Below are 21,532 nucleotides of genomic sequence, written 5' to 3' on the forward strand. Positions count from 1 at the left end.
TTTTGTGCAAGCAGGTGTATCATATCCCTCAAATAGAATTTGGTGGAAGACGGTATATAGCGATAGCACTCCTCAATCGTCATTTTGTGGAAGAAGGTATATGGCACCCCTCAATCAGTATTTGGCGGAAACTGGTATATAGCACCCCTCAATCAGTATTTGGCGGAAACAGGTATATGGCACCCCTCAATCAGTATTTTGTGAAAGAAGGTGTATCGCACTCCTCAATAAGTATTTGGTGGAAGAAGGTATATAGCAATAGCACCCCTCAATCAGAATTTTGTGAAGAAGGTATATGGCACCCCTCAATCAGTATTTGGTGGAAACAGGTATATAGCACCACTCAATCAGTATTTGGTGAAAACAGGTATTGTCACGGCTGAGAGTGGGGAAAAACCCTCAGCCGTGCGGTGTCGTAGATAAGGGTAGCTGCTAGGCCAGGACAACAGAATTAGGGAGCAGGTCACCTCCTAACGCATCTCTAAATCTGACCCTGACTCCTAGCTGTATGAGCCAACCCTTAAGGTAGGAGGACTCATACTCAGTAACCTCGGGTCCCTACTAGCCTTCAAGGGATCCCTGAACTAGGAGCTGGGTAAGACAACCTGTTCCTCCTTGACACGGACGAACAGGAGTCTAAACTGGCCAAACTGCAAGGAAGGGGAAACATAAACAGCCTATGGATATGGCAGGTGAGTAAAACCACTTCCACCCCTACCTGCCACAGACAGACTGACTGGATCCCGTGCTCAAATGCTGACGTCCACACCAAACATAGAAAGGACACAGCACACACACAAAAACACACAGGAACCCAGATCCATAGCTGCAGTAAGAATAGACACCACACACACTCAAAGTAACATTGTGACATACTATTTATGACCACAAGGGTGGCCCTCACTGGCAGATGGTATAAGAGACCACCGGCAACGGCATGGGTGGCAACCATGTCCTGGGGAACAGCAAGCAGGCCGAGACACTGCCACCACATGCAGACAACACCACACGTTGCCGCGGACAACCGAAAGTGAAGGGAGGTGTCACAGTGCACACATACATAAACCTCATGCACCACAAACAGGGAAAGTGCACACATACAAAGACAGATAGTCAGGTGGAACCGCCTGCCCTTGACAGCAAGCTGCCTAGCAACAGCTCAGGCAGCTATATTGCCAATACTATTATGTTGCCAGCGGCAACCACACGTGAGGCAAGATACTGCAGCCCTCACCTGTGATTGAGAACGAAACCAGACCGCAGGCGACTGCACGCGGTGCCAGGAGTCACGACCATGACCATGGTCGTGACAGGTATATAGCATCCCTCAATCAGTATTTGGCGGAAACAGGTATATGGCACCCCTCAATCAGAATTTTGTGGAAGCAGGTGTATCGTAGCCCTTTATCAGTATTTGGCGGAAACAGGTAAATAGCAATCCTCAATTAGTATTTGGCAGAAACAGGTATATGGCACCCCTCAATCAGTATTTTGTGTGGGCAGGTGTATCGCAGCCCTCAATCAGTATTTGGTGGAAGAAGGTATATAGCAATAGCACCCCTCAATCAGTATTTTGTGGAAGAAGGTATATAGCACCCCTCAATCAGTATTTTGGCGGAAACTGGTATATAGCACCCCTCAATCAGTATTTGGAGGAAACAGGTATATAGAACCCCTCAATCAGTATTTTGTGGAAGAAAGTACATGGCACCCCTCAATCAGTATTTGGCGGAAACAGGTATATGGCACCCCTCAATCAGTATTTTGTGGAAGCAGGTGTATCGTACCCCTCAATCAGAATTTGGTGGAAGAAGGTATATAGCAATAGCACCCCTCAATCAGTATTTTGTGGAAGAAGGTATATAGCACCCCTCAATCAGTATTTTGGCGGAAACTGGTATATAGCACCCTTCAATCAGTATTTGGAGGAAACAGGTATATAGAACCCCTCAATCAGTATTTTGTGGAAGAAAGTACATGGCACCCCTCAATCAGTATTTGGCGGAAACAGGTATATGGCACCCCTCAATCAGTATTTTGTGGAAGCAGGTGTATCGTACCCCTCAATCAGAATTTGGTGGAAGAAGGTATATAGTGATAGCACCCCTCAATCAGGATTTTGTGGAAGCAGGTGTATCGCACCCCTCAATAAGTATTTGGTGGAAGAAGGTATATAGCAATAGCACCCCTCATTCAGGATTTTGTGGAAGAAAGTATATGACACCCCTCAATCAGTATTTGGTGGAAACAGGTATATAGCACCGCTCAATCAGTATTTAGCGGAAACAGGTATATAGCAATTCTCAATTAGTATTTGGCAGAAACAGGTATATGGCACCCCTCAATCAGTATTTTGTGGAAGCAGGTGTATCGCAGCCCCCTTAATCAGTATTTGGTGGAAGAAAATAGCAATAGCACCCCTCAATCAGTATTTTGTGGAAGAAGGTATATAGCACCCCTCAATCAATATTTTGGAGGAAACTGGTATATAGCACCCCTCAATCAGTATTTGGCGGAAACAGGTATATAAAACCCCTCAATCAGTATTTTTTGGAAGAAGGTACATGGCACCCCTCAATCACTATTTGGTGGAAACAGGTATATAGCACCCCTCAATCAATATTTTGGAGGAAACTGGTATATAGCACCCCTCAATCAGTATTTGGCGGAAACAGGTATATAAAACCCCTCAATCAGTATTTTGTGGAAGAAAGTACATGGCACCCCTCAATCAGTATTTGGCGGAAACAGGTATATGGCACCCCTCAATCAGTATTTTGTGGAAGCAGGTGTATCGTACCCCTCAATCAGAATTTGGTGGAAGAAGGTATATAGCAATAGCACCCCTCAATCAGTATTTTGTGGAAGAAGGTATATAGCACCCCTCAATCAGTATTTTGGCGGAAACTGGTATATAGCACCCTTCAATCAGTATTTGGAGGAAACAGGTATATAGAACCCCTCAATCAGTATTTTGTGGAAGAAAGTACATGGCACCCCTCAATCAGTATTTGGCGGAAACAGGTATATGGCACCCCTCAATCAGTATTTTGTGGAAGCAGGTGTATCGTACCCCTCAATCAGAATTTGGTGGAAGAAGGTATATAGTGATAGCACCCCTCAATCAGGATTTTGTGGAAGCAGGTGTATCGCACCCCTCAATAAGTATTTGGTGGAAGAAGGTATATAGCAATAGCACCCCTCATTCAGGATTTTGTGGAAGAAAGTATATGACACCCCTCAATCAGTATTTGGTGGAAACAGGTATATAGCACCGCTCAATCAGTATTTAGCGGAAACAGGTATATAGCAATTCTCAATTAGTATTTGGCAGAAACAGGTATATGGCACCCCTCAATCAGTATTTTGTGGAAGCAGGTGTATCGCAGCCCCCTTAATCAGTATTTGGTGGAAGAAAATAGCAATAGCACCCCTCAATCAGTATTTTGTGGAAGAAGGTATATAGCACCCCTCAATCAATATTTTGGAGGAAACTGGTATATAGCACCCCTCAATCAGTATTTGGCGGAAACAGGTATATAAAACCCCTCAATCAGTATTTTTTGGAAGAAGGTACATGGCACCCCTCAATCACTATTTGGTGGAAACAGGTATATAGCACCCCTCAATCTGTATTTGGCGGAAACTGGTATATAGCACCCCTCAATCAGTATTTGGCGGAAACAGGTATATAGCACACCTCAATCAGGATTTTGTGGAAAAAGGTATATTGCAGCCCTCAAGCAGTTTTTTGTGGGGCAACAGATATATCTCACCTGTTGCAAATAGTTACTCCAATAGCATTTGTCCCTCTATCTAGCTGCTGTATCACAGCAAAACCGCACACAACTGCTGCACAATACAAATACACTATAATATAATTTCTATGCTAGAAAGTATATTATAAGTATATCACACATCTCTATATCACACCTATCGATGGCACACTTACCCTGTATACCAGTCCTTAAAAGGACTTTTGTGACCCTATTAGCTAGCGTTTGGTGTCCCTAACTGTCCCTGCTCCAAAATGCAACCTCTCCCTACACTGGCAAAACACATAATGAAAAATGGCTGATAGATCGGGTTCTTTTATAGGGCTGAGGGTGTGTCCATGTGCTGAAATGTCTCACTTGGTTGTCCTTTCCCACCAGATGGATGTGTCATGGGTCAAAGTTCGGTGCTATGCAAAAAAATATGGCATGTGCGAATATCGCCATATGTTCGCATGTTCAGCGAATCGTGAATGAGCAAAGTTTGCCATGAAACGACCGCCGGGCGAACCCCAAGGCCATCTCTAGTCTCTTATGCTTTGTGATGACTCTGCTGGCAGGGTTTCCATGGGCCATCTATCTAGCCCTGCCCCGGAAGAGAAGGAGGATGAGTGCACTGATGCCCAACCACTTATGTTTCAGGATATGGACATTGGAGGACCACCGCAGCACATCTCTGATGATGACGAAACATAGGTGCCAACTGCTGCGGCTTTCTGAAGTGTGCAGACCGGCAAGGAGGGCAGGGGTGAAGAGTGGGTGGAAGATGATGTGGAGGATGATGAGGTCCTAGACCCAACATGGAATCAAGGTCATGCGAGTGACGTGTGCAGAGGAAGACGTGGTGGTCACATAGCACCAGTTGCACAGCAAAAGAGGGAGCAGGGTGCAAAAGCAGAGTGGCCTTCCCCTAGCCAGTATGTGTGCTACTGCCCACCACACCCAGGGACTGAGCACACCAAAGCCAGCTCCAAGGAGTTTCCTGGCATGGCAGTTCTTAAGACAATGTGCTGACGACAAGACGCGAGTGGTTTTCACACTGTGCAATCGGAGCCTGAAGAGTGGTATAAATGTTCTAAACCTGAGCACCACCTGCATGACCAGGCATCTAAATGCAAAGCACGAGCTGCAGTGGAGTACACAGTACGTGGTTCCCAGCCGCCACTACTTTTTCAGGCGCACCATCCCTGCCCTGCACAACCAAGTGGCGGACAAATCAGGTATGCACTGCGCAACACCATCTGTGGCAAGGTCCACATAACCACAGATACGTTATATCTCCCTAACTGCACACTGGGTAAATGCATTGGCAGCCTGAGGTAGATAGCAGTTTGGCGCATGTCCTTCTGCCACCGAGGATTGCAGGATGTTTCTCATTGCCTCCTCCTCCTACTCCGCCTTCTCATCCGGTCAGCGTAACACCTGCACCACCAAATTCAGCACAGTCAGGGGGAAATGACAGTAGGCTGTTTTGAAACTCATTTGTTTGGGGGAAAAACCCTACACCGCGCAGGAGCTGTGGACGGGCACGGAACAAAAGACCAATGAGTAGATGGTGCCACTGAGCATCAAGCTCGGCCTGGTAGTGTGCGATAATGAGCAAAATCTCGTAGCAGCTCTGGGCCTAGCCGGTTTGACACACATCCCTTGCCTGGTGCATGTGCTGAATTTGGGGGTGCAGAGGTTCCTGAAAAATTACCCCGATATGTGAGAGCTGCTGCAGAAAGCGTGGGCCGTCTGTGCGCACTTTTGGCATTCTCATCCTGTTGCTGCTCGCCTGTCTGCGCTGCAGAGTAACTTCGACCTTCCCGCTCACCGCCTCATATGCAACGTACCCACAAGGTGGAACCCCACCTTGCACATGCAGGCGATAGTGGAGTTTCCGCTGCAGCAATCAGCTCTGCGGAACAGCACCACTTCACCACCAACGAGTGGGCCTTTATGCGGGACGTGGAGTTTCGAGTACTCCACCAACATGGCCAGTGCTGATGATGTTGTCCTCAGCGTTACTATCCCACTTCTATGTCTCCTTGAAAAAACGCTTCAGGCGATGATGGAAGAGAATGCGGCATAGGAGAAAGAGGAAGAGGGATCATTTTCATTTCATTCACAAGTGGCTCAGAGGGTGGGTTCCTACACCAACAGAGGCCAGGTACACAATTGTCCAGCCAGGACACAGTTCTGGAGGATTAGGAGGAGGAGGATGGTGAGGAGGAAGAACCGTGTGCAAAGAAGGGTAGCACCCAAAGCAGCTCATGGGCATCAATGGAGCGTGGCTGGGGGGATACAGACCACACAGACGATACACCTCCCACAGAGGACAGCTTGTTGTTGCCTCTGGGCAGCCTAGCAAACATGAGCGACTACATGCTGCAGTGCCTGCGCAATGACTGCCGAGTTGCCCACATTCTAACCAGTGCTGATTACTGGTTGGCCACCCTGCTGGATCCCCGCTACAAGGACAACGCGCCGTCTTTAATTCTATCACTAGAGCGTGATTGGAAGATGCGCGAGTACAACAAGCGCACGCTGGTAGACGCGCTGCTGATGGCATTCACACCTGACAGCGGGGGCTCAGTGGAAGCACAAGGCGAAGGCAGAGGAAGAAAGTGCCAATGCAGCTGGGGCACCGCCAGCACCTCAGAAGGGAGGGTAAGCATGGCCAAAATGTGGAAAAGCTTTGTCAGCACGCCACAACAACCAGCACCACCAGCTGATACGGAACGTCTTAGCAGGAGGCAGCATTTCAGCAACATAGTGGAACAGTACGTGTTCACATGCCTAGACATAATGACTGATGGGTCTGCCCCATTCAACTTCTGGGTCTCCACATTGAGCACATGGCCTGAGCTTGCCCTTTACGCCTTGGAGGTGCTGGCCTGCCCTGCGGCCAGTGTATTGTCCGAATAGGTGTTTAGCACGGCGGGGGTGATCACAGACAAGTGCAGCCGCCTGTCCACAGCCAATGTGGACAAGCTCACGTTCATTAAAATGAACCAGGTATGGATCCCACAGGACGTGTCCGTACCTTGTGCTGAATAGACAAATATAACGGCTGCACCCAGCCATTATTATACATCAGCGCACTTTCTCTTTGAGTTCTCTTTTTCATTTCCTAATGTTTTCGGGTCTTCCCAAATTTATAAAAAATAAATAAAGGAAAAAAAAACTTTCTTGGCTATGTCCTCCTCCACTGCTGCTTCCACCTACACTGTGGTGCCTCCTCAACCTCCTACTCCACATTGACCTCCGCCTCCTAGTTCAAGATTATTTTTTTTTTTCTATTCCATGTTATTTTAAGTAATTTTCCTATCCACGTTTGCAGGGCAATTGTCCTGCTCTTACCCCCATTTTGCTTCCTTTTTCAGGTCTCTAGCCCTTACTATGACTATTTTACAGCCATTTTAGTGCACCAAAGTTCGGGTCACCATTGACTTCAATTGAGTTTGGGTCCCGAACCCGGCGAACCCGAACATCCATGGGTCCGCTCATCCCCAGTCCTCAAGATATGTGATATTTTTAATGTAATGATGTATTGTGTTTTCTTGTAAAATTAGAATCTGTCTTTTTTCCAGCTGCCCTTGCCATGTAATCATGTCTTCGAAACTATTTGTGAGCATTTTTTGATATGCAAATTTGAGAGAAACCTGCTAAAAAGTGAATTATGTAACCTCAGCACGGTGCGTATCTGTTCATTTTATCATTTTAACAGATCATACAAGTAGTTTTGAATTAATTACAGAGAGAAATACCCATGTCGGTTCACATGAAATTGAATCCTAAAAATAGGATTTTCACTGAACTAAGCAATTATAAAAGCACTATGAAGTGCGAAGGTAAGTGATAAAGTTCATGAGAAATCCATATGCATATTTGATGAGGAGTGCTTACATAACAGGTTAGAAAAGCAGACTTACAATTGATTAAATAAATGAATGCAGTGTCTAATTAGAAAGGTCTACTCTACAGGTAAAAGGCCAAAGTGCCCAGAAGCTGCAGAAGACACCGAGGTCTAACAAACTGCACTTGTTAAAGGGAACCTGGTGTCTGAGCTGCAGGCACCATGTTATAGAGCAGGAGGAGCTGAGCAAAATAATATATATTTTATTGGAAAATATTCAGTAAAACTTGTATTTTATTCATTTAAATTCCAGCTCATTCTGGGATTCGATGTCCAGGAGGCGGTCCTATCAGTGACTGACAGCCCTTCCCCTATGACTGTGTATACAGATACTGTCAATCACTGATAGGACCGCCTCCTGGACTTCAAAGCCCAGATTGAGCAGGAATTTAAATTAATGAAATACAAGTTTTACTGAATCATTTCCCATAAAACTATATATCAATCTGCTCAGCTCCTCTTGCTCTGTAACATGCTGCCAATTTCACTTCATTCTCCTGGTGACAGATTCCTATTAAGATTGATTTATAAGGTTTGGCAGAAAACCTATTCCTCACATGGGTTCTGTCACGGTGGGGAGTGGGGGAAACCCCCCACCGTGCGGTGTCGAAGGGTTAAAGGGGATCAGCCTGGCCAAAAGGAGTAATAAGGGAGCAGGTCACCTCCTACAGCTTCCCTAATCCACTCCCTGACTCCTCACCGTATGAGCGGACCCCGATGGTAGGACGACTCATACTCTGGATTCCTAGAGACCCTAAGTCGCCCTGGTAATCACCAAGGAGCAGGGAAGAGATGACCTGTTCATCCCAGTAATCGAGGAACAGGAGTCTCTATCTGAGGCCAGGCTGCAAGGAGAGGGGAACACATACAGCATAAGGAGATGGCAGGTAAGCGAAACCAATAACACACTTACCTGCCACAGACACACTGACTGGAACCCGTGCACTAATGCTGCTGTCCACACCAACATTAAAGGACACAGCACACACCACAAAACCACACAGGAACCCAGGACACCATAGCTGCAACAACATGAGACAGGGGAATGTCTAGTAAACATGACACCAAACACCACCAGACATGTAACACCAAACTAGACATACAAACACCCTGAACATAACCCACTCGATACAAATAGGGACAGGAAGGGAAGGAGACACCGGGTTGACATTGATGACCACAAGGGTGGCCCTCACTGGACAAATGGAACACCCTGGAACACCCTGGACTGGAGCAGAGCTCCAGCACCAACAACAGCTAAAGTACAACTGACTCCAGCCAGGAAACCACAGAAGATATAAGCCAAGTGACCACACCCAGTCAGGGAGTTAACCCTTACAGCACCAGACAGAGGGAGGCTACAACTAAAAGGGGAAGTGCACACACAAACATACCAAACACGTAACCACCGGCAACAGCATGCGTGGCAACCATGTCACGGCAATCACCCAGAAGGTCGAGACACTGCCACCGCATGCTCTCACAGCAACACGTTGCCGCGGGCAACCGCAAGTGGGGCAACAGTGTAACAGCGTACACCATAGACCGTGACAGGTTCATCCACACTTGTGCTTATCACTGCAGCGCTGCTCTCACTTCCATTTTTCTATCCACGTTCTTTTTATGTCACATGTTCCAACATAACTGCATTGGTAAATGGTTGAATGATAGAACAATAAAAAAACATGTTCCATGTTTCCATAGTTTGCAGGTACTGTACATACTTATGGGTTTTTTTTTGTTTGTTTTTTATGAACTATGTTTCTCCATTACAAAAGCGGATAACTAATGCGGAAAAAAAGGAAAACTCAGAACAAGATACAAAACAAAAAAATTGCTAAAAAATCTATATTGTATATCAATATTTAATTAGCACTTTTATTGGCAACTGAGAACAAGCCCTAAAGATCACATTTGCTGGGCACACTAATTTTATCTTTTAAAGATCTCTCTAGTTTGACCAAGGGAGATCGGCTTTTTTTCTCCAGGAACAACCTTAGGCCTCAGGCACACAGCCGTTGTGCGGCCGTTCCGTGCATTGTGGTCTGTCTGAACCGCAAAAAAATATGACATGTCATATTTATTTGCGGTGCGGAACAACGGAAATAAACACCACGGAAGCACTCTGTAGTGCTTCCGGTGTTCCGTTCCGTGACTCCGTTCCGCATCTCCGGAATTGCGGACCCATTCAAGTAAATGGGTCCGCATCCGTGATGCGTGGTGCACACGTCAGACGGGCGTGGATTGCCGACCCGAGGTTTGCGGGCCTCTATACGGCCACAGCCGCCCAACGGCCGTGTGCATGAGGCCTTACTCTTCTTCATGGGCTATGAAAGGTCTTGCAGTTTAGCCCCACTGCAATACCAAACGCAGTCTTTGCAGAGGAGTGGTGCTGATTAGTGTTGGCCGCGAATATTCGAATCGTGAATTTTAATCGTGAATATCGCCACTTCGAGAATTTGCAAAGATTTAGAATATAGTGCTATATATTCGTATTCGCGAATATTCTAGATTTTTTTTCATCTGAATCCATGATCCCTCCCTGCTTCTTGTTTGTGGGCCAATGAGAAGGCTGCAGATAGTTAGTGGGAGATAGTCAGCGTAGGTTAGATCGTGATATAGTGTAACTGATAGGTTCCAGTGCAGGGTGTTAGGTAGTGTGATAGGAATTACTGTTTCTCTGCTGTCCATACATACATGCTACAGACATAGTGCTGTGATGTACAAGTTTACAACAATACTTAGTGCACCAATCAGTAATATGTAGTCAGACCTGCTGAAATGTGAAGTTGAACGTATTGCGCCAAAATATGTGCATCATTAATTGCCGATTTGTGCAATTGTGAATATATTGGAGCACTCTATCTGCATCATGGGCGTCACTAGGATAAAACATTCGGGACCTGGGCCCCAGATATTTTGTCTCAGGCCCCGAATGTACTGCCTGCTAATGAAAAAAAAGCGTGACTACTAACCAGGGACGCACTGCAGGAGCTGAAGGGCCTGTGATGACATCCCAGTCAGGTGATCTGTGCTAGAGGCAGAGCTCAGTGGTGGAGAAGGACCTTTGATGATGTCACCGTCATGTGATATGTGGGAGGGGGCGGAGCTTAGCTGTGAAGAGGAGAACTAGTGGAGAAGACCCTGACTGTGATGGCTTCTGTGACTGAGGAGAGGTAAGTGAAGGGATGGATACAGTGTGAGAGCCAGAGGCATGCAGGGAGTTGTAGTTCTGCTCTCTCACACCACCTCCCTGCTTGGCTGAGAGAGTGATGTTATTTACAAGGGACTGTATGTTAGGGCTGAAGGTAGTGATGTTATTTGCATGCGGACTGTATATTGGAGGGGCTGAAGGGAAGGGAGTGATATTATTTACATGGGACTGTATGTTGGAGGGGCAGAAGGGCGGGGAGTGATGTTATTTACATGGGACTGTATCTTGGAGGAGAGTAATGTTAGTTAGGTCATGTGACAGCAGTTTAAGTAGCGTCCATATATAACCAATTACAGCCATATGGCGAGAAAATGGACGCACAAAGGGTTAGAAAATGGTTATGACAGTGCGTCTGCTTCTAAACGCCTATTTTTTTTAATATTTTTTTTTACATTTGTGTGCATGTAGCCTTACATGGAACTGTATGATGGAGGCAGTTTGGGAGGGAGTGATGTTTCTTACATGGGACTGTATGTTGGATGAGGCTGAAGGGAGGGAATGATGTTTTGTACATGAGACTGTATGTTGGAGGGGCTGAAGACAGGGGATTGATGTTATTTACATGGGATTGTATGTTGGAGGAGGCAAGAGAGATGGCGTGATGTTATTTACATGGGACTGTATGGTGGAGGGGGGGAAATTATGTTTTTGGGTCTGTATGTTGGAATGTCTGAGACATTATAATTTCTGAGGGCACTACAGGAAAGATTATAATTTTAGGGGGCACTTCAGGGGAACATTATAAATACAGATTATTGGGGTCCTAATTGCTACAGGGGGCTCTATAGGAGTGTTTATACATCGGGGCTATAGAGAGCTTTATTACCACTGGGGTAACAATAGGGGGCCTTATTTCTACTGGGGGCTGTGTGAGGCCATTATTAATACTGGAGGGCTCTTCTACTAATGGAGGCACTCTTGGGGAGCATTATCACGATTGGGGACACTGTAGGGGGCAGTATTACTAATGAGGGCATTCTAGAAGGGATTACTATTGGTGGGGACTATTTGTATGGCAGTAATTTTTCTTCAGGGTGGTATTTGGAGGTATTGGGGGGCACAGCGAGCAGCAGGATAACACTGTAGGGACTCCAGGTTGTTGAGGGTGATGATAGAAATGTGAGGAAGCTAAGATGTCTCTGTGTCACACTCTGCAGAGACGAAGCGGCTGAGAGAAGTTGTCCTGACCTAATAGATCAGTAGAGACGCCACTTGGGAGGCTATGGATGTGAGAGGTATGTGCTGCTGTATATTCCTGTATGTTTGATAGTGTCTATTCAACAAGTAAAGCAAGTAAAATGTCTTTAGTGCTAGTGCAGGCAGGGGGCATTGACTGGGGCCATATGCATTGGGGCTTGGGCCCCGGATCTTTTTTGAGACCCTAGCAACGCCCCTGATCTGCATATAAAGCTATTGTAATGTTCTGCTGTGCCAACCATTTTCTGCAGTCTCAGGAAACTTCTAGCAGCTTGAAAAATGTAGCAAAAGTGACCCACGCGGAGCATATTACATTGCCAATTTTCGCAATCAAGAAAATAATGGCGAATTCTCAAATTTGCAAATTTATGACGATTAGTCGCCCAAATGTTTGCGAAATATTACGAATTCTAATATTGCCCCTGCCGCTCATCACTAGTGCTGATTCTGGAAGAAAAAAAAAAGCTTTGCCATCACTGATACTCACTGTTTTTTACAGTACCAGCAAAGCAGAGACATACTGCATTTTTATAAGATACAACTGACTATAAGATGCACCCCAGGTTTAGACAACAGAAAGTTATAAAAAATATTTGGTAGGTCCTCTTTGAAGGGAATATGGTTTACTGAAGTGGAGGGGTCAACGTCAGTAACTATAGGGTGTAGCGTGGGGGGGGTGGATCGTTCATGTCAGATCCTGTTAACCTTACTGTGTCCTCTGCTCACCATTACAACAATCAGCAATGGTGCATGTGGTCACCTTATTACATACAGTCTGCTGCACACATACAGTTGTGTTACACACATACAGCTCTGCTACATCCATACAGTTCTGTTACACACATACAGCTTTGCTACACACATATATACACTCACCTAAAGAATTATTAGGAACACCATACTAATACGGTGTTGGACCCCCTTTTGCCTTCAGAACTGCCTTAATTCTACGTGGCATTGATTCAACAAGGTGCTGATAGCATTCTTTTGAAATGTTGGCCCATATTGATAGGATAGCATCTTGCAGTTGATGGAGATTTGAGGGATACACATCCAGGGCACGAAGCTCCCGTTCCACCACATCCCAAAGATGCTCTATTGGGTTGAGATCTGGTGACTGTGGGGGCCATTTTAGTACAGTGAACTCATTGTCATGTTCAAGAAACCAATTTGAAATGATTTGAGCTTTGTGACATGGTGCATTATCCTGCTGGAAGTAGCCATCAGAGGATGGATACATGGTCTCATTCTGTTTACGCCAAATTCGGACTCTACCATTTGAATGTCTCAACAGAAATCGAGACTCATCAGACCAAGCAACATTTTTCCAGTCTTCAACAGTCCAATTTTGGTGAGCTCGTGCAAATTGTAGCCTCTTTTTCCTATTTGTAGTGGAGATGAGTGGCACCCGATGGGGTCTTCTGCTGTTGTAGCCCATCCGCCTCAAGGTTGTGCATGTTGTGGCTTCACAAATGCTTTGCTGCATACCTCGGTTGTAACAAGTGGTTATTTCAGTCAACGTTGCTCTTCTATCAGCTTGAATCAGTCGGCCTATTCTCCTCTGACCTCTAGTATCCACAAGGCATTTTTGCCCACAGGACTGCCGCAACCCTAGAAATGGTTGTGCGTGAAAATCCCAGTAACTGAGCAGATTGTGAAATACTCAGACTGGCCCGTCTGGCACCAACAACCATGCCACGCTCAAAATTGCTTAAATCACCTTTCTTTCCCATTTTGACATTCAGTTTGGAGTTCAGGAGATTGTCTTGACCAGGACCACACCCCTAAATGCATTGAAGCAACTGCCATGTGATTGGTTGACTAGATAATTTCATTAATGAGAAATAGAACAGGTGTTCCTAATAATTCTTTAGGTGAGTGTATATATACACACATACAGCACTGCTACACACACATCATCTTTAATAGAAACTCACATTTCCCTGCACTAGCACCAGCTGTATTGTCCTTCTGTTCTGGCTCCTCCCACTAATGACATCATCAAAGGTCCTTAAGCTATACATGGAGTTTTGAATTCCTTTTAGTACAGCTGTAGGACCTTCCTCCCCATGCGCACTCCTGCTGCTGATCACACAGATTGGGAGAGAGATCGGGCGATCTCACTGATCGGGCAAAACTCAGAATGTGCGCAGTGTCGGATCATTAAGACAGCAGCCAGGGGGTCTGGCCATGCTGGATCTTCCTGACTGCCATTCATAAGATGCAGACAATTTTTGGTAAGGATTTTTCTTGCTAAAAAGTGCATCTTATAAAGTGTACAATACGGTAAATGTATAAAATGACAAGTTTTACTGGATCTTTTCCCACAAAAAACTATATATCAATCTGCTCATTTCATCCTGCTCTTACATGCTGTCCACTGATTGCCTTACATTTTGTGGAGACAAGTTCTCTTTTATTGATATACTGTATGTACATGTAGGGAACTGCTAATACTGCTGAGACTTAGTGTATCTAGCCTCTTTGCCCCTGCTGGTTTGCTTCAGAAACCCCAGAGATTCAGTACAAGGTTTGTTTTGTAAACACAGTGAGGGACAGAGCTGTAGTGAGGAGACATCTTATGTCTCCAGAAGTCTAAAGGTCCATTCACACGTCCGTATGTGTTTTGTGGATACACAAAACACGGACACCAGCAATGTGCGATCAGCATTTTGCGGACCGCACATCGACGGCACTCTCATGGAAAATGCCTTTTCTTGTCCGCAATTGCGGACAAGAATAGGACATGTTTATTTTTTTGTGGATAGGCAAGTGCGGATCCGCAAGTGCGGATGCGGACAGCACATTCCGGACCCATTGAAAATGAATGGGTCCGCACCTGTTCCTCAAAATTGCGGAATGGATGCGGACCCATTTTGCGGACGTGTGAATGGACCCTTAGGCAAGTGGCATGTGTAATCTTTAAAACTAGGAGGAATAGATGAGCAGAGCTTCGAGTATCTATATCCTTAAGGCCTCTTTCACACGGGCGTGTCCGGATTAGGTCCGGATGCGTCCCGGTGCATTGCGGCAAACCCGCGCGAGTACGAACGCAATTGCAGTCAGTTTTGACTGCGATTGCGTTTCGATGTTCAGTTTTTATCGCGCGGGTGCAATGTTTTTGCACGCGCGTGATAAAAAACCGACTGTGGTACCCAGACCCGAACTTCTTTACAGAAGTTCAGGTTTGGGTTAGTTGTAGTGTAGATAGTATTATTTCCCCTTATAACATGGTTATAAGGGAAAATAATAGCATTCTGAATACAGAATGCATAGTACAATAGGGCTGGAGGGGTTAAAAAATATAAAAAAATAATTTAACTCACCTTAATCCACTTGTTCGCGCAGCCGGCATCTCTTCTGTCTTCTTTTGTGAAGAATAGGACCTTTGATGACGTCACTGTGTTCATCAGATGGTCCATCACATGATCCATCACCATGGTGATGGATCATGTGATGAGCGTAGTGACATCATCAAAGGTCCTATTGCTCACAGATAAAGACAGAAGAGATGCCGGCTGCGCGAACAAGTGGATTAAGGTGAGTTAAATTATTTTTTATTGTTTTTTAACCCCTCCAGCCCTATTGTACTATGCATTCTGTATTCAGAATGCTATTATTTTCCCTTATAACCATGTTATAAGGGGAAATAATAATGATCGGGTCCCCATCCCGATCGTCACCTAGCAACCGTGCGTGAAAATCGCACCGCATCCGCACTTGCTTGCGGATGCTTGCGATTTTCACGCAACCCCATTCATTTCTATGGGGCCTGCGTTACGTGAAAAACGCACAAAGAGGAGCATGCTGCGATTTTCACGCAACGCACAAGTGATGCGTGAAAATCACCGCTCGTGTGCACAGCCCCATAGAAATGAATGGGTCAGGATTCAGTGCGGGTGCAATGCGTTCAACTCACGCATCGCATCCGCGCGGAATACTCGCCCGTGTGAAAGGGGCCTAAGATCAGCTAGTGAGGCTGGAGTGCATAAGAATAGATTGCCACCTGCTCCTCTTTATCTCCCTCACACAGAGACGGTAGTTTTGCTCTTTGATACTTCTATATTCACAGAATCTAGCTAGTAATTGTAGTTATGGATCAGTATATAGTTCAGGGTAGTGATAGGTTAGGCTTCCGATGGCCAACTAGATAGTTAGAGGCCCGGTTGCACTGGTAGATTAGTTGGCAGGTTAAGGACTCCGTGTTAGGGTAGTCAGGCCTGAATCTACTACTGATGCTGCTGCCCTGTTTGCTGCTTGGAAGAAATCCTTTTATCATCGTCATCGTTTTTTTTCTGATCGGCTGTCTGTCACCCGAAAGAGTCCTGGATCTACAGGGGCCCCTGCATCTGGATCATCTCTTGTCTGGAGGTATCGTGCACAGGACTCTTTCTATATATATATATATATACCCGGGTATATAACCTAAATTTGTTGCAGGATCTCTGGTTATTGCAATACTGCTGCGTTCTTAGTATACAGCATGTATGTACTGTTATCATTCTTACCCTTATAAAGTTACTGTTATAACCTTATGTGGTATCTATATGTATTCTTCAGACTGTGAGATTAGTACAGTAATCCTTGTTAAGGCTGCTAACTATGCCTTATATGTAAGTCCCAGGAACAGATTAATACAGGGGCTCTAACCTGGATGAAGGCACTGATATACCTTACTTATGTTCCCCCTCTTCCATTCAGCAAAAGCTCTAGGTCCCATTATACACACAGGTCAGCGCCAGAGTCTGTTGAGGGAGGGATATTACTCACACTCCCCCCAAATATGGCTACATACACTAGACATCAACACAAAAGACATAACTAAGGGCTCTTTCACACTTGCGTTGTCCGGATCCGTCGTGCACTCCATTTGCCGGAGGTGCCCGCGGGATCCGGAAAAACGCAAGTGAACTGAAAGCATTTGAAGACGGATCCGTCTTCAAAATGTGTTCAGTGTTACTATGGCACCCAGGACGCTATTAAAGTCCTGGTTGCCATAGTAGTAGTGGGGAGCGGGGGAGCAGTATACTTACCGTCCGTGCGGCTCCCAGGGCGCTCCAGAATGACGTCAGAGCGCCCCATGCGCATGGATGACGTGTCCAATGCGATCACATGCTCCATGCGCGTGGGGCGCCCTGACGTCACTCTGAAGCGCCCTGGGAGCCGCAGGGATGGTAAGTATACTGCTCCCCCGCTCCCCGCTCCCCGCTACACTTTACCATGGCAAACAGGACTTTAGCGTCCTGGGAGCCATGGTAACCATTCAGAAAAAGCTAAACGTCGGATCCGGCAATGCGCCGAAACGACGTTTAGCTTAAGGCCGGATCCGGATTAATGCCTTTCAATGGGCATTAATCCCGGATCCGGCCTTGCGGCAAGTGTTCAGGATTTTTGGCCGGAGCAAAAAGCGCAGCATGCTGCGGTATTTTCTCCGGCCAAAAAACGTTCCGGTCCTGAACTGAAGACATCCTGATGCATCCTGAACGGATTTCTCTCCATTCAGAATGCATTAGGATAAAACTGATCAGGATTCTTCCGGCATAGAGCCCCGACGACGGAACTCTATGCCGGAAGAAAAGAACGCAGGTGTGAAAGAGCCCTAACCAAGTCAAACTTGAGCAACAGCCGAAAAACTTTGCTAAAATATGATGCAATGGAAATCAAGGGAAATATTACAAACAGCTGAAGAATCACTGAATGTGCTGACAAGCTACGCAGCAAAGTCTAAACAAAAAAGAAAACTCATAAGTTGACTAAGTGAATAATACAAAAGAAATCTGCCGATAATTGTACAATTTACCTCATATGCCTCCAGTAAAGGAACAATCATACCATCACTGAATTCCAGTCTACAGTCCTTATGTGAATAAAATTGACAAATCTACAAGCTGGTCTTGAGAAATAACAGAGAGTTATGTTTGCTATTGCCAACTGTATAATAAAAATAAAAAAATGAATGTAATAAGCAATGATCCTCAGGAGAATGTGTGCAGGGGCATTGATGGAGCCCATATGGACCTTCTGCACCATAGGAAGAGGCCAATAAAACCTCATTCACATGAACAATGTTCAGATCTGTGCAGTGTCCGAGTGTCGTCTGAACAGTAACACATTATAGTCAAATCATATGCTTGATTTTCCACACGTTCCAGCAATGGTCCAATGGAGAGAAGATCGCAGCAAACAATACTTCGTTCCGATTCTCACATTAGAGTCACAAATTCCAGTCAACTGGTCCACAAAACAACTGCACAAGGATGCTGTATGTGTGCAGTTCACTTTTCACTGATGGATGCCAGAAAACACGTTAAAAATAGTCGACACATTGATGCCATATGGACAGAAATAATGAGATGGAGACAACGCTGATTTTACATGGATGGGCAATCATTCTCAGGAGTTAGAACATGGACAGGCTTTAAAACAGTCAATAAACAGGGATGTGTCCATTGAGTTACCTTCAAAAGCATGTATCCCTGTGCAGCGCATGTGCCAAAGGCTTCAGGGCCAGGATTGAATATGTCTTCATTGCCTGGCCCTGTCAATCAAATTGTTGGGGGCGTGGCACGGAATGGAGCCTTAGGTGCAACAAAATGCAAAGGCACTGCCCTCATTGCACCTAGTGCTAATTTCTACACAATTCCACATATTGAAATTGAACCAAGACTATTAAAAAGTACTGAAGAGCACTCATCTCGCATGTAAGTTGGATTCATAATGATGTATCTGGTGACAGATTCCCTTTGAGGAGATTTTCCAGTCACCAGTTGATTGGTGGCTTTCTGATTGGAGATGTCGTGTGAATGTAGCCTTAGGCCTCATGCACACGACCGTGTTCCGAGGCCGAGAGCGGTCCGTGGTAACCCGGCCGGGATTCCTGCTGACAGCAGGAGCGCGCGGCGTCATTGGTTGCTATGACACCGTGCGCTTCATGCCGCCACTGCTGTACAGTAATACGCTCGTAAAGATCATACGAGTGTATTACTCTAGTGCAGCGGTGGCATGAAGCGCACGGTGTCATAGCAACCAATGACACCGTGCGCTCCTGCTGTCAGCAGGAATCCCGCTCTCGGCCGCGAAACACGGCCGTGTGCATGAGGCCTTAGGGTCCCAAAGAACAGATTCATCAATACATTGACAAACTATCCTAAAGCTAGGCCTTTTTTTTTGTTAATGGTCTTGTCCTTGTGAACCATTATCCCAATCAGCTTGAAATCTTAAATCGGGCAGATCAGCTCAGTGTATGTTTAAGCAGGCAGCCTTTTCACATTATTGCTTAGGCCTCATGCACACTAACGTATTTTCTTTCCGTGTCTGTTGAGGTTTTTTTCCGGACCACATGCGGAACCATTCATTTTGATGGTTCAGCACAAAAAAAACGATGCTGCTCTGTGTGCATTCCGTTTCCATTTGTCCGTATGTCCGTTCTGCAAAAAGCTAGAACATGACTTATTATTGCATTGCGGACTAGGATAGGACTGTTCTAATAGGGGCCAGGTGTTCCGTTCTGCAATATACGGAATGCACACGGACATCATCCGTATTTTTTGCAGAACGCAAAGTACATACAATCGTGTGCATGAGCCCTTACTCAGCAACACATTCTCTATGCGGTCAGGATTTCATCAATAATACTAAAAATGACAATAACAAAAATCCAGACGTGAGAAAAATCCAAATGTCTAGCAATGAAGTCAAACTATCATTTCTCCTGCGGTGAATAAAACTGGAGCTATACTAAACAGAGAAAACAAATTCAATCTAACCTTCCCAGTGGATTTTGTCCCTTTCCAAATGCAAAAATAGCAAACAGTCCATGCAGCGAGAAGACAAAGTGCTAACTCCCAGCGGAGGTTTCCAATGTGTTCAATTCCATCAGAAATGCCTAAAACACGACGCCTGTAAAAAGATAAAATAAAAGCTGTAAACATAATGGACAAGTGTTAACCACATTACAAAACACATATTCTAATAGTGTATGCAGAACCAACACATCATGGAGCGCTGCACATTAATCATAAATAATGAGAGGGATCGCGTTACAAGAAAATGATTACCTGCGGCATGATGGACACAGTTGGAGCTTAGTCCAGAACAGATACATTTTTTATTCATTAACCATATTACATTATTCCATGGCATGCAATACAAGGAAGTATTACTATTTATGGATGATTAAATGTCTTTAAGGGGTTGTTCAACCTCATATACAATTTTAAATACCCCCCACCCAGTCGAGAGAAGCATGCTTACCTGCTACTGGATGCTCGGTTCCACCACTGTCATCATTGCGCTTCAGTCCATGCATGTAAACTTCTGGCATAGATGGAATGAAGTTTACTGCTGCAGCCAATGACTGGCCTCAGCAGTGGCCTCTCCCCAAGCACCACGTGACTCAATAGTGAAATGCTGCTTAGGTACACATCACTGCTAAGGTGTGTTATTGGGTGCAGCTTCACACGAGACCTCATCCATGCTGTAAGTTTACATGTGGGGACTAGTGTTGGGCGTGAATATTCAAATAGGGAATATTAATCGTGAATATCAGCACTTCGAGAATTCGTGAATATTTAAAATATAGTGATATATATTCGTAATTTCGAATATTCTAGATTTTTTTTATCAGTATCCACCCTTCTTGCTTGTGGGCCAATGAGAAGGCTGCATTGTCTTTGTCTGAGCTTAGCAACATCCCTAGCAACCAATAGAAAAAGTTACCTGCCCCTTACTATATAAGAACCTCCCCAGCAGCCCTTGTATGCAGTATTTTGCTGATCTGAGAGAGTCAGCAGTGTCATTGCTGTGCTCCCTGCTTTCCTGTGTCATTACATTAGATAGTTAGTTAGTTAGTTAGTTAGTATATATATATATATATATATATATATATATATAGTTAGTGGGAGATAGTTAGTGTAGGTTAGATAGTGATATAGTGTAGCTGATAGGTTCTGCTGTCCATACATACATGCTACATACATAGTGCTGTGATGTCACAAGTTCACAACAATACTTAGTGCACCAATCACTAATAAGTAGTCAGACCTGCTAAAATGTGAAGTTGCACGTATTGCGCCAAAATATTTGCATCATTAGTGTCGATTTTGCAATCATGAATATATTGGAGCCCTCTATCTGCATATAAAGCTATTGTAATGTTCTGCTGTGCCAACCATTTTCTCCAGTCTCAGGAAACTTCTAGCAGCTTGAAAAATGTAGCTATCGTGACCCACGCCTGTATTTCGCGCTCATTACACGAATATTACATTGTCGATTTTTTGCTATCAAGAAAATAATTGCGAATTCGCAAATATATGACGAATATTCTACCAAATATTTGCGATATATCGCAAATTTGAATATTGCCCCTGCCGCTCATCACTAATGGGGACCAAAGTGCAGTGAAGACTGCAGTAGACCAATGGAGTATGCTTCTCTAAAGAGATCCCG

At 45.1% G+C, this 21,532-nt stretch overlaps 1 protein-coding gene across 1 annotated transcript in view; it reads right to left on the reverse strand.

Moving 5' to 3' along the window:
* The window catches only part of SLC6A11 (solute carrier family 6 member 11), a 254,723-nt gene that overhangs the window by 100,644 nt on the left and 132,547 nt on the right, over positions 1–21,532 (reverse strand). The window contains exon 5 of the mRNA XM_040406984.1: positions 19,852–19,984. Coding sequence (XP_040262918.1) covers positions 19,852–19,984 — 133 coding nt within the window. The remainder of the gene's footprint in view (positions 1–19,851; positions 19,985–21,532) is intronic.

The sequence above is a fragment of the Bufo bufo genome, chromosome 9 (assembly GCF_905171765.1).
Source record: "Bufo bufo chromosome 9, aBufBuf1.1, whole genome shotgun sequence".
In the NCBI taxonomy this organism is placed as follows: domain Eukaryota; kingdom Metazoa; phylum Chordata; class Amphibia; order Anura; family Bufonidae; genus Bufo; species Bufo bufo.